General features: G+C 39.8%; 1 protein-coding gene across 1 annotated transcript in view; it reads right to left on the bottom strand.

Moving 5' to 3' along the window:
• Positions 1-10,388: 10,388 nt before the first annotated feature.
• Positions 10,389-13,333, bottom strand: part of ltbp4 (latent transforming growth factor beta binding protein 4) — a 68,101-nt gene continuing 65,156 nt past the window's right edge. The window contains exons 37-39 of the mRNA XM_084717717.1: positions 12,345-12,640; positions 11,917-12,069; positions 10,389-11,385 (exon numbers count right to left, since the gene is read on the bottom strand). Of these exons, the coding sequence (XP_084573843.1) occupies positions 11,243-11,385; positions 11,917-12,069; positions 12,345-12,640 (592 nt within the window). The 3' untranslated portion in view covers positions 10,389-11,242. The remainder of the gene's footprint in view (positions 11,386-11,916; positions 12,070-12,344; positions 12,641-13,333) is intronic.

Raw genomic sequence — 13,333 nt, 5'->3', positions numbered from 1 at the left:
TTTACAAATAAAGTTGGATTGGATTGGATTGGATAACACACCTGAATATTGGATATTAAATATTAAAAATTCAACTGAGTGAAATATTGAACAGCATGAAGTGACATTACTCCTCAAATGAGTTTTAATGTGACATAGTTTAACAAGAAAACAAACAGCATCTCACATTCAGATTCATTTAAATTTAAATTATTTGATTTTAATCTCTAAATGTGTAAATTTGTCAACAAATAATTCAAGAAATAATTTTTTCTTTATTTTTTCTTCTGTCTTTTTTATTGATAAAATAAACAGTGAGGAGAAGGAGAATCAATCAATCAGTTATCAATCAATAAATCCACTGTCTTTATAATCAGCTGTCAGTAAACCTCCCCTCCCCTACACCCACCTGTCACTGACACAGGTGTGTGTGTCTGTGTGTTTGTATGTCTGTGTGTTTGTGTGTCTGTGTGTGTGTCTGTGTGTTTGTATGTCTGTGTTTGTGTGTCTGTCTCCACGTGTTGAAGCTACGTGTGTTCTGACAGACACTCTACCTGCTGGAGTTGTGTGTTTTTTTCAGTAAAACTCTCAGGTGTGACTGTTTTGTTGTTTTAGGTAAAAATATGTGCTGAATTAAAGTATGAATTAATAAAAACCAACAACAGAAGAAGAAGAGTTTAAGAGAAAACTGTTTGTCTGCTCTGATGTTAGTATTAAAACTGATCCAATCAGAGACTGACGTGTGTCTCGATCACATCGTGTCTGTGAAGTGATTTTCACTGGACGAGTTCTGTCTGCCTTGTTTTGTTGACTTGTTCAGATTTAGTTGATCTGGTCACGTGTCCTTCATTTCAGGAGTCTGTACAGGGTATTTTATTTTGAAAACTGACCGGATGCTCTGAGCTGTTCCTGTGTCTCACCCTCAGTCGTCATGAGAGATTTTTTCCTTCTTAGATTTGTCTCATTTAAATATTTTAGGGGAGGTCAGATAAGGTCAAAGTGTCCAAGATTTGACACAGTCAAATGTTTTTTTTTGGAGATCTGAGGACGTAGAATTTCCAGGATTTTACATTTATCTGTAACATATGATTTTAATATTTAATATCTTCTGAAATTTTAGCTGTGAAAGTGTTCAACTTAGATTTTGTAGAATAATTTGCTGTCTGGTAAGTTTTAATAATACTGTAGAGAATCTAACAGATGTCCATTATCAGTCTGTCACAGCAGGATCATTAAGCTCCTGTCAAGTGCAAAGATTTTGTATTTAAATTAATTTTAAACCATCAGAGGATCTGTGGGAGAGATGGTGATATCATCAGCATAGATAAAATTCTTAGTTGAGTGTTGCATTGTGGGAAAATAGGAACACAGCCACAATTACCTGAAATGACTTAAATGATCTGCTGCTATTTTTTAGTTTACTGAACAGAGTGATGGGGGGGGTCAGACACAGGAACAGCTCAGAGCATCCGGTCAGTTTTCAAAATAAAATACCCTGTACAGACTCCTGAAATGAGGATTAACACTCACCTGATGACCAGTGTGTGTGTGTGTGTGTGAGGATGCTGAAGCAGCACTTTCTGACACAGCAGGAGGTGAGAACTAAACACACACACACACACACACACACACACACACACACACACACACACACACACGTCCTAATCTCACCCTCAGACATACAGATCCGTCTTCACCTACTTCTGCTGTTTCATAAGAGCTGCAGAACTAGGCCTGTCTGTCCAACGTTCCATGTTCTCATCATCAAACTTTGAAGGGAACCTCGTGCATCAGTTTCTGACAGAAAGCCTTTTTAACATAATGGTTAACTTTGTTAAACTGTTTGGTTTAGGAAAGCACTGTGGTTTGGGTCAAAAGTATGTCACACTGTGCTGGTACAGATACTGTAAGAAAAGTTCAGACTCTGAAATGTCCACAAAGTATGAAAGTAAAAAGTTGTCCTCTGGAGGACATTTCTACTGACTGTTTCTGAACTGAAATAGACCTTTTGTCCACCAGAGTCTCCGTCTGCCTGTCTCTGTCTTATGTTGTTTTCATCTTGTTAAGTGATATTTATCTTATTACATCTTTTACATATTTTTTGTCAAAAGGTCACAAATATACCAAGAAAGAACAAATAATGACAATGAATGCACACTAAAAAAATTCATTCATTCATTTGCACTATTTTGGAAAAAGACGTACAAACCAAGTTTTTTTGTTCCAGCAGATGCTGATAACATGTCTAGAAAGAGGGAAGAAAGAAAGTTTGGGGGTCATTTAATTTTTTTGTGACAGATACGGAACTAATAGATGAAGAGAACTGACCTTTTGCTAAGCCCCACCCTCCTTAGTTACTGTTGCTATGCCTGCCAAATTTTCCAGCCTCACTCTGCATTTATTCAGTTTACAGTGATAAAAGCAACAGATTTAACATGTAAACTGAGAGTAACTGTTGAAAGAGGAGCTCTGTGATTCTTTAGAGAAGGAAACAAAAGCAGATTCTCATTTCTAGCTGACGACGGTGGATTTTGTCGACTAAAATAATGACTCACAAGCTGAAGGAAGAGCAGGGACTCGATTAGTGCAGCGGACCTTGAGACGGGCCACTCAGCCAGACCAGTTGGACCACGATCACCACAGGAAGAGAGCCGGGAGCTAACCCGGTTTAGACCTGAGACAGCGAGCCACAAAGAGATGCATCATCATCGACCCGCTTTGATTCTTCATCAGCCCACATCCTCCTCCTCAAACCCCCACAGAACAAATGCAGATGCAGTGGGATCTAACAAGTTTGTCTGGAGGTAAAGTTACTGCAGATAGTCAGCTAACATTAGTTAGCTGGACATGCTAATGTTTGCATCTTATGTTAGAGCAGATGAAGACAGAGTTTAATCCACTAACCACACATGTGCTCTCATGTTATATGACATAAAAGACGTCACCGTCCAGACTCATGAAACTCTGAGTATCTCTCTCCTCAGAGCCTCCTGCACACCTTCAACGTGGAGACAAAAGAAAAGCTTGACAGGCCTAGTTATGGTTGCTAAGCTATGATTGGACAGTTACTGTTTGTAGGCGGGGCTTAGCAAAGGGTCAGTTGACAGATGTAAACCTTGCAATGTGTTTACTTTGAGTTCAAATGACAAAACTATGAAATTACCTTAAATTTGAGATGATCTTGAAATCTATGAATGAAATTCATTTTAAGTTTGTTCATTTTAATCATTAGTTTATTTATTTGATTTTGTTATTTCTTTGTTGTTGTTTTGTTGATCTGTTTGTGTGTTTCAACCATCTGAGCCTCAGTGTAAACTTAGATTGTTGATGAGCACATCTGTATGTTTGGATTTGTTCACATCTGTGTGTTTGGATTTGTTCACATCTGTGTTTGGATTTGTTCACATCTGTGTGTTTGGATTTATTCACATCTCTATGTAAAATGTTAATAAACATTTTGTAAACAATCCTGAAACTTTCTGCTTCCTGTCAGGTCAGCAGATTCTCACATCAGTGAAGGAGTGAAATGATCCTCGAGTGCAGCGAGATAATCTGAGTAAAAATATCCTGAGATGAAGGGAGTAAATCTGGATCCACACGGTGAAATCCCTCTGACTGAAGGCTGCGTTCACACGCTGACCCACTCACCTCAGTCAGATCTGGGTCAGCGCTGCTCTGAGTCATCGCTTCACCTCACTGACACTCTGCACCTCCTCCTCGCACCAAACTGGACACATTCGTGAGTCAAGCTTCCGTCTCAGGAGCTGACCCTGTTCCAGCCGGAGATCCAGACTGGGACATTCTGCTCGTTCTGGTGTGATAATCACTGCAGCACGTGTATGCATGGATAAAAATTCCTGCACACTGTCACAAAACTAAGTTCCATTTCTAACCACTGTCCATCAAATGAGCTCTGGTTCTTGAAGATTCTTGTTGTCTTGTTGTGGTTTATCCACCAGTTTTGAGTGGAACCATCAAAATCAACAAAGCATCGAACAAAACGTAGAAGAACATGAGATGCTCGCTTCCATTCGTACATCAAGTCAAGGAAAAATATTTCCTATTTCCTGCTGCAAACCAGCTCTTCAGGTTCCAAACCAAATGCTCCGAAAATTAGCCGGTCCAGGACTCCACACAGGTCCAGTTTAGTCTCGTCTCTCCCAGAACTCTACAGGACGACCAACATGGTGGTCAAGAAAGAACTGTGACGAGGTTCCTGCTCTCAAGTCCTCGTTTGAGTCAGACTCAACTGGACAGATTTGATGATGTCAGAATCGATTCAACAAAATCAAAAAAAGACTTGCAACTTGACTTGGACTTTAACACCGACGAGTCGTGTCTTGACTTGGACTTGAGCCTTCTCACTTGATACCGTTCCAGTCGAATCCAAACATTTAAAAGTCTGTTATTTAAAAAGTGTGAATCCACAAGTTTATCCCCTCATTTCCTGAGTTATCTAACGTCAACACTCTTCGTTTTTAGCAACTCAACACGTAATTCACCAGACTGACTTTGTTTGAACCGATCAGACGACAGCAGAGAACCAAGAAGAACATTACGTTACATTACGGAGCGGATGCTGGAAAAATTCAAATCAAAACAAATTCATGATGACAAAAAATGAACTGCAGAATGCAAAACATGCTGGTCGAAAATTACAGACAAAGACAACACGACTAAATAACGGTGCAGACGGGTCACCACCGTCAGTCTGGCTTTGATCCAGTATGGCTGTCAGACTGTAGATATTCTGCATGGCTGTACAAGAGAGAACTTGGTGAGTGAATTGATTAATGAAGATGGATGGATGGATGGATGGATGGATGGATGGATGGATGGATGGATGATAGATGGATGGATGGACGGATGGATGGATGGATGGATGGATGGATGATAGATAGATGGATGGACGGACGGACGGATGGATGGATGGATGGATGGATGGATGGATGGATGATAGATGGATGGATGGATGGATGGATGGATGGATGATAGATGGATGGATGGACGGATGATAGATGGATGGATGGACGGATGGATGGATGATGGATGGATGGATGATGGATGGATGATGGATGGATGGATAGATGGATGGATGGATGGATGGATGGATGGATGATAGATGGATGGATGGATGGATGGATGGATAGACGGATGGATGATGGATGGATGATAGATGATGATGGATGGATGGATGGATGATGGATGGATGATGGATGGATGGATGATGGATGGATGGATGGATGTTTACAACTGGTAATCTCACTTTAACAAAAATCACTGGTATCATACTGTGGATGGCAACGAGCACTTCCAATTGATTATGACACTTTTAAAATCTTTTCAGCAGTTTCAGTCTGCAGTTTATATTTATTTCAAATGGCACAGGATATCTCCTTATCTATGTTTTCACTATGGATCATGTAGATCAGTATATCAGTTCATTAAGAAAACTGTCATTTTATTCCTTTTAATGCATTTTCATTTGATCTGGCTGGATTACTCTTTCAATTGATTGTAAGGAGAGAGAGAAACGAAGCGATCAGAATAATGGGTGAGCTACAATGACTTTTAACAGGAGAGAGAGCGTGCTGCAATGCACTGTTCATTCATAAACTAAACTTATCTGTGCTGTGAAGGTAATCTGAAGACAATCAAGTCAGGCAGCAACATTCAGCTCTACCTCCTGTATTGTCTACATTTATAGATGTTCAAGTTTTGATGAAAAATGCATTTGCAAGTAAAAATTAAACAATGATAAGCTTTCCTCAGTACACCGGTCATCATTTCTGCTGAACAACTGCCATAGTGTGACGTGCTTAAGCGTAAAATATCTGGTGCGACAAATTATGGCCCACTGTGATTGGTCCAGACCTCACATGTGATACTAGCCGATTAAATGTTGTCTTTTTGTCAAACAGAAACTTTTTTGTCTTAAGGGTGTATTAAAAGGCTGATTTTAATAATTAAAAATAAAAGTTAATAAAATATATGTATACATAACTATATGTCCCAGTCATTTAAGATGGGCCAGTTGTATAAGTGGGCGGGCCCAGGCCTGTTAGGCCCACCCATAGCACTGCGCCTGATGGATGGATGGATGGATGGATGCATAAATAAATAAATGACTGAATAAATGAATAAAAACAATGTTCCACTGCTAAAATAAAATAAAAAATGTGAACACAAATCAGTGTAAACAGTTTATTCAGGCCCAAATGCTCTGTAATCATGGTCCTTTGGCGAGAGAGTCCTGCAAGGACCCCAATGACGGACCACACTCAGTCCAGCCCAGGCACCCCCCCTCCCAAAGCAAAAAAGCTAGGGGAAACACTGTCATATATATGTAAAAACATACAGCTGGTGCAGGAACAAAGTGTGTTCTATTTATCAGCGTGTTTCTAACTTTTTAAATTATTTTTGTGACATATAAATGTCATGTTTCAGTCTCTTTAGGTCAGAATTTGACAGATCAGTGGAGGAAGTTTACTCTCATTCCACACTACGAGGATGAGCTGAAGCTTTTATTGCACTGTGTGTGTGTGTGTGTGTGTGTGTGTGTGTGTGTGTGTGTGTGTTAAACACCGGCAGTGAGGTGTGTGTGTATAATCACTGCTGGCTGTGAAAGTGAAAGCTGATATTCCGCTGGCTCACAGTTCCAGCCTCAGTACTGGGTGAACCTCAGTAATCCCATTAATGCTGGCTGAGGGTGAGGGTGTGTGTATTGTGTGTGTAGTGTGTGTGTGTAGTGTGTGTGAACAGATTGGCCTATAATATAAAGCAGCTTAGAGACCTGGATCTACATAAACAGTGCAGGCATTAAGGTTATGGAGCCAGGTGGAGGATTATCTGATCAGCACGAGAGAATCACCTGAGGTGACTCGACAACAACAAACACTTGGGACACAACAGTGTCGCCTAGCAACAGAGATTCTTAAAGTTTTCATCACTAAGAGCCTGACATACTGACGGTTTGTGTGTGTAAAAATATGTGCAAACTTGATATCACCTGCAGACAAATCTGACGGTGCACACTGAGGACTGCGTCTTTCAGATGTGGGACACACCACGGACTGTCCCTTTAGTACGTTTCCCTTCATGAATGTGCAACATGGGGTGTTTCTACCCTGACAGAAAAGGGTTAATTTAGCACACATACACACACACTGCGATTTACCAGACCTAATTTTCAATAGAAAGACTGGGACAGGACTAGTTGTGGACAAAACAAGACATTTGAGGATGTCGTCTTGGATTTTGATCAACATTTTCTGACAGTTTATGGACCAAACAGCTAATTGATTATTGGGAAAAAATATATTGCCAGATTGATCACTAGTTGAAAAATAGTTTGGTCGTATTTTTCAGTCAACAAGATTATGACAGGATTCATTTATCACCATTTTCTGACCTTTTAAAACACACAACTATGAACTGATTAATCAGACCATGAAATATAATAATATAATATAATAACTATTTGCAATTAGTTACTTTCCTACTTATATATATCCTCTGATGCATAAAATTAAAATTCAGTTTTACTGATTTTGAAGAGTGAAAAATGTCTGTACCTGCAGAAACACTGACTGACAGAAACTGCTGTGCTTCTTCTCTGACCAGATTTTTACCAGCTGGAGTTTAATGTTCACATGACAAACTGTCGGAGACGCTGTCTCTCATGTCCCCTCATGTCCTACGGACCAAAGACAAACAGGAAACAAAGGCCACACACACGGGTTTCAGTTAAAGTGTGTGCAAATATATCTTCATTTCTTGTCATACAAACAACAATGATAAAAACAAAAATGTGAACAATTTTAAAAGATTGAAATTTAAACAATTTACATTAAAATCTGCTGTGTGGAGACAGATCATACAGTGCATGTTACACATCAAACTTCATCACGGTGGATTCAGCATGTTAACCACATCAGAAAGTTAATCATTAAAAAAAAAACAACAACAACACAATAAAAACGCTCTCTTACAGGCTGGAACAGCTTCATTCATTTGGTAAAAATCAGGATTATTACTGTGAAGAATGTGAATTATTATATACACAATGTGACTGAATGCAGCTTCCAGAACATTCAGGAGAGGAAGCTGCACCGAAGTCTGAATATTAATGTTCTGAAGGAAAAAAAACAAAAAAAAAAAACAGACACAAATATAAAGGTACAACACATTTAGTATAAAAGTAAAATTAATTAAACCTCATGTTCAGACTCAGACCAACATGTGACAACAGAAGTCTTTAAAAACAAAAAAGAATGGCATTTTATTGACTAAAAAACTAATTAATTAGTGGAAAATTATTGCCAGATTGATCACTAGTTGAAAAATCGATCATTTTTTCAATTGAGAAGGTTGTGACAGGACTAATTCATTATTTTTTATTATTTTCTTACATTTTATGGACCAAACCACTAATCTCTAAAAGCACAGACTTTAAAAGCTACTCATGAAACAATAAGTACCCCAAAAAACTACTTCATTACAGTAATTGGAGTACTTGTACTTAGTTACTTCCACCCCGGCAAGGAGATGAACTCACTGTTGGTTTGAGTCTGAACATCAGATTTGAGGACATGAATAAAAAACACAGAAAATCACCAGACTGATCCCAAACATTCATCATTGTTTTACTAGATCTGGTTTAGTGATGATAAATCATATTGTTGTTCATTAATTATTGACACAGTGTTGATTATAAAACTCTCGGTGTTTAAATGTACAGAACAAACTTTCTGACATGTGGCTGCTCAAAGAAGAAGGAGACAATCTTTTGTTTCTGCTTCTAGCTAATTCCCAGCTTGTTTATTAGCCTGTGAGCTAACAGCTAACAGCTAACGTCCATGCAAAGTCTCACCTGAAATATTTGTTAGCCAGTTAGCTCCCAGCTAGCGAGTACAAACGTTAGCTATCAGTTTGTAGCTCGTGGTTTTCTCATTAATGTTGGAAACTGGACATGCTAAAATGAAAAATATTCATGTTAGCATAACCTCTCTGTTATGGACAGCTATCATGCTAACAGTATAAAAAGTTTACCCGGGTTTTAATTAAAGCAGCCAACATTTCTCCTGTTTTGATTTACTTAATAAAAATCATTCATAATAAAGTCAGACAATATTTTCTTCTACAGATGCAGAAACCGATAAAGTCTTTGTTATACTGAACAGGTTGGTGTTGTGTGAATAATGAACCTGGTGTTGTTTATATAGATTTTATGTTGTAGATATTATGATTATAAATGTTTCTTTTCCTAAAAACCATAAAAATACTGTTGACACACCTGAGCTCCTTCAGTCAGACTACAGAGATCTACGAAGAGACGGAACTCTGATGTTTTCTGTCACGTTCTCAGCGTCTCTGTAAAAAAAACAAACACATGGAACAGTTTCTCCTTCTGCTGCACAACCTCACACTTTTCTCTCTGTGAAAATAAACTGCCAGACTTTTCGAAACTGTAAAACATCCAGATAGAGTCGTGACTGTCAAAAACTTGAAGATGAACTTTGGCACAGTTTGGTTCCTAGTGGAGAGTCGGTCTGGTTTGTACTGCGAGGATAATCAGCCTCCACCACTGGGATAAACAGGACTAGACTGGTTTAGACTGGGCACACACCGCAGGGTTACTTTAAACAGCCTGTTATCCTGAAAACACCCACTGCTCCTAAAATACAAACCCTCCCCTTCAGCTAGTAGGTCAGTGATTGGAGAACCTTTCTGTGGTCCTGAATCCAGGAGGGTTTTCATCTCTCTGGTCAGTCTCAAAATCAAGCGTGTGATATCTGTTATTAGATATTTGGGTTATTTTCAGAGTAATGGGTTGCTTTTTATCTGGAAGAAGGAAAAGAATCGCTGTTACAGTGAAGATTAAAGATCAGAATCAGCTGATGGTGTAAATGACAGATTCAGATCAGGTAGCTGCACTGAAATCTGTGAGGTGACAATTATTCTGTTTTTAAGTTCATGATGCTAAAACTCGTTTTCTCTCTTGTCTAGTTGCTTCAGGTTGAACTGAAGTTAAAATATCTTTTCTCAGAAATCACTGCTGTGTATCTTCAGTGTTTGTTTTGACGAATTTTCACTGAATGAATGAATCACTCTGGTTCTCTCCACAAAAAGCCGATGGGATTTTTTAAATTCTGGATTAGTGCAGAAAATAAACAAAACAGTATGACTGTAAATCTTATTTGAATTATTGAAGGGATGCTTTCAATCAAGGAACAAAAGAAAAGAAAAGAAAACAAACGAAATGTTTATGATACTGCCACGTTTTGTTCAGTCAGATAATCATCACAAATAATCAGCACTTATGATTTCGGAAGCATAAATGTAATCGCCAGATCAGCAGTAAATGAACTTCAGCACAGTCACATGACCTCAGCGTTAATGTGTTAACATGTTGTTTAACCACAGACTTTATTTCAGACATCGAACCAAAAAACTTCCAGATGAAGGAACCAGAGGTACAAACATGTGAACTGATCTGTAGGTTTCAAGGCTCAGTCCTGCAGCACCGAATGTATGAAAAACTGTAACGACCAAACAGGAGATTCAAAGTTTATGGAGGAGAGACGGGTAACGCAGGCCAGACCCCGTCCTCTCTACTGTACAGGACAAACAGAGCATTAAAGGAAACATCTAGAGGGACTCGGGGATAACAAGCTGGTTAGTAAACCTGCTAGCTTAACTTACAAACTTAACTTTATGTTATAAAGACAGAGAGATGTCTTCAATAACTAACAGAACATGTGAAACAACATCTTTTGTCAGTGTTCCAGAAATTGTTTTATGCACAATAACTGTAATATGATTCTAATTTGTCACATTAAAATGATCAAAATACAAATTTAATTTTGAGCCTGTAAATTATGTGTTCAGTCACTTTATTACACCATCAGCAGATCCTTCTGGTCCAAATCTACAAGAGAAACTTTTTTCTTTCCTTTATCCAGAAAAAAAATCCCAGATTCTGTCCCGTTTTCTGGGACAGGAGACATCAGCTGTCATAAAGAACCTGGACTGAAAGTGCCAAACTGAGAGAGACCTGGTGTGAACGATACCCGGTTTAGAGGAGCGATCAGGAGGATTTTAGTCCAGGACGTCTGATCCTGGTCAACTTTGGTCCTGTAGTGAAGCCCAAGACAGTTTAGTCTAACCTAGTCCAGCCCAGTCGGCCGTTGTAAAGTCTCAATTGTCTCGACCAGTTTAGACTGGTCTGAGCCCAGTCTGGTCTGGTCCGGTCCTGTCCGGTCTATGCAGCCACACAGTGGTTGGGTCTGCGGGACATGACGTATCCTCTCCTGCAGACGCAGCGGAACGAGCCATCAGTGTTCACACAGCGAGCGTTCACACACGGGAACTCCACGCTGACGCCATCCTCACACTCGTTTATGTCTGCAAATAAACACAAACAAACATGACTTAAAAAGAAACTGCTGGTGGGTCTTATGGATGAAGATGAAATCAAGGTACAGTGATGTACGTTTTTTTTTTTTTTTTACAAGACTTTAGTTTTTCTCAGAGACTTTGGAAAATAAATGTCAGGAGGCTTCAGAGGTTAGTTTGATGTCAAATTTAAAAAAATGTAATTTACTCTCTCTAAAATAATAAATTACATAAATAACAATAGAAAATAATCATTGGAAATATTCAATAAATAATAAATAAATATATTAATGACTGGACCCAAGCGTTTGTCATTCACAAAAAAGGTTTCATGGTTTTCCCAAAATAATCTTTGAAAAATTTAATTATCACTTTATAAACGCGTCCAGCTCTACGCAGGACAGAACTCCTGAATATCAACAGAGATTTTCTGAATGAATGAGGCTGATAAAATATTTTTATGCATTTACTCCTCTATAAACATAAAGCTTAAAATGTCCAACAGTGCGTGTCCCATTCTGAGCTGCTGTCTCTGCGTACCTATACAGGTCATGGAGGTCATGTCCAGTTCGTATCCTTGGTAACAGTCACAGGTGTATCCCTCAGCAACGCGAATACACCTGCCGTTCTCGCAGCCGTGCAATATCCCACAATCCTCTGCTGTGCTCAGGCCAGCGTAGGACTCATAACGTCCTGAAAGACCAGAGAAGAAGACAGTATAAAACCTACAGCTGAGGTTCTTCATGCTGCAGGTCCTTTAATAACCACTGCATCAAAGTCAGTGAGCTAACTGAGCAAGACGTTAGCTCGTTAACATCGTTGTCAACTTCAAACAAAGACGGACAGACAGACAATTCAGTGTCCACATGGACAACCATGTCTCGACCAAGCTTAGATTACTCTTTACAGGAAACTTCCTCATAAATGATCAGAAAGTACAGACCTGTAAATAAGGTGTAACCACTCACTCTCATACACCCTCCTCGGTGCTCCTCCTCCTCCTGCTCTGCTCCTCTCAGTGAAGGGAGTGAAGGGCGGTCCAGGCCTCCACCCCACCTCCTCCTCCTCGTCCTCCTCCTGCTCCTGATAGGGGAGGCCAGGCAGCGGGGCCAGGCTGAGAGGAGCGCCGTCAGGCCGCGACGGAGGAGGAGGCCGGGCCCCGAACGCCCTCTCAGTCCGGGGGTCCACAGGGAGGCGGAAGGACGGAGACCTCGGTGGGGAGCCGTCAGGGGAGCTGAAGTCTCCTTCAGGGTAGTAACCAGCACTGAGAGACAGACAGACTAATTAAGGGTAGGTAATGGCTCAACAGTGGCTTTCTGAGCAAAACTAATCTTTTATGCTTTGAATGTTTTTAATTGATTAAATGTTTATTATTTTTATATTCTCATCCTTGCTGTTGTGTTTATTTCTGAGCTGTTTTAATCTTCTGGTGTTTCAGCAGATTTTAAGCAGCTTAAAGCTGTAGCAAGTTTAAAAACGGTTGATTGTTGAGTCTCATCTGAGTGAAGTTTCTTTTTTCTCCGTCCTGAGCTCCTCCTACCAGACGAGCAGCACGTGCTTCATGCACACAGGCAACAGTTTACTGAGGCAATCGAGTGCGAGCACAGGCCGACAGACGTCAGCTGTGTGTGATAAAGCAGATAGCTGAGAGTACAAACAGCAACAGAGGAGAGAAACTACATTTTAAAACAAAGATTCAGTGTGAAGGTACATATGTACTGAGAGCTGGACATAAAGAGAGTTTTAAAAATGTCTTTCTCTCTGCTCTCCTGCACAAACATGAGCTCAGTATCACAACACTCTTGTTCAGGAGGAGAAAAGGAGGGTCGTCATGGGTTGGTTGTGGTCGGGGAGACGTCACCACAGTTTGCTTGGCTGGTCGGGCTCGATTTGGCTCCATTTCAGAGTCAGTCCATCTCAGTCATGGCTCTGCGCGATCAAAGCAGTAATGGAAATG

The sequence above is a fragment of the Lutjanus erythropterus genome, chromosome 4, assembly GCF_056507025.1.
Source record: "Lutjanus erythropterus isolate fLutEry1 chromosome 4, fLutEry1.hap2, whole genome shotgun sequence".
NCBI classification, from domain to species: domain Eukaryota; kingdom Metazoa; phylum Chordata; class Actinopteri; order Lutjaniformes; family Lutjanidae; genus Lutjanus; species Lutjanus erythropterus.
The sequence above is the reverse complement of the archived record's forward strand: the minus strand, read 5'-3'. Positions and strand labels throughout refer to the sequence as shown.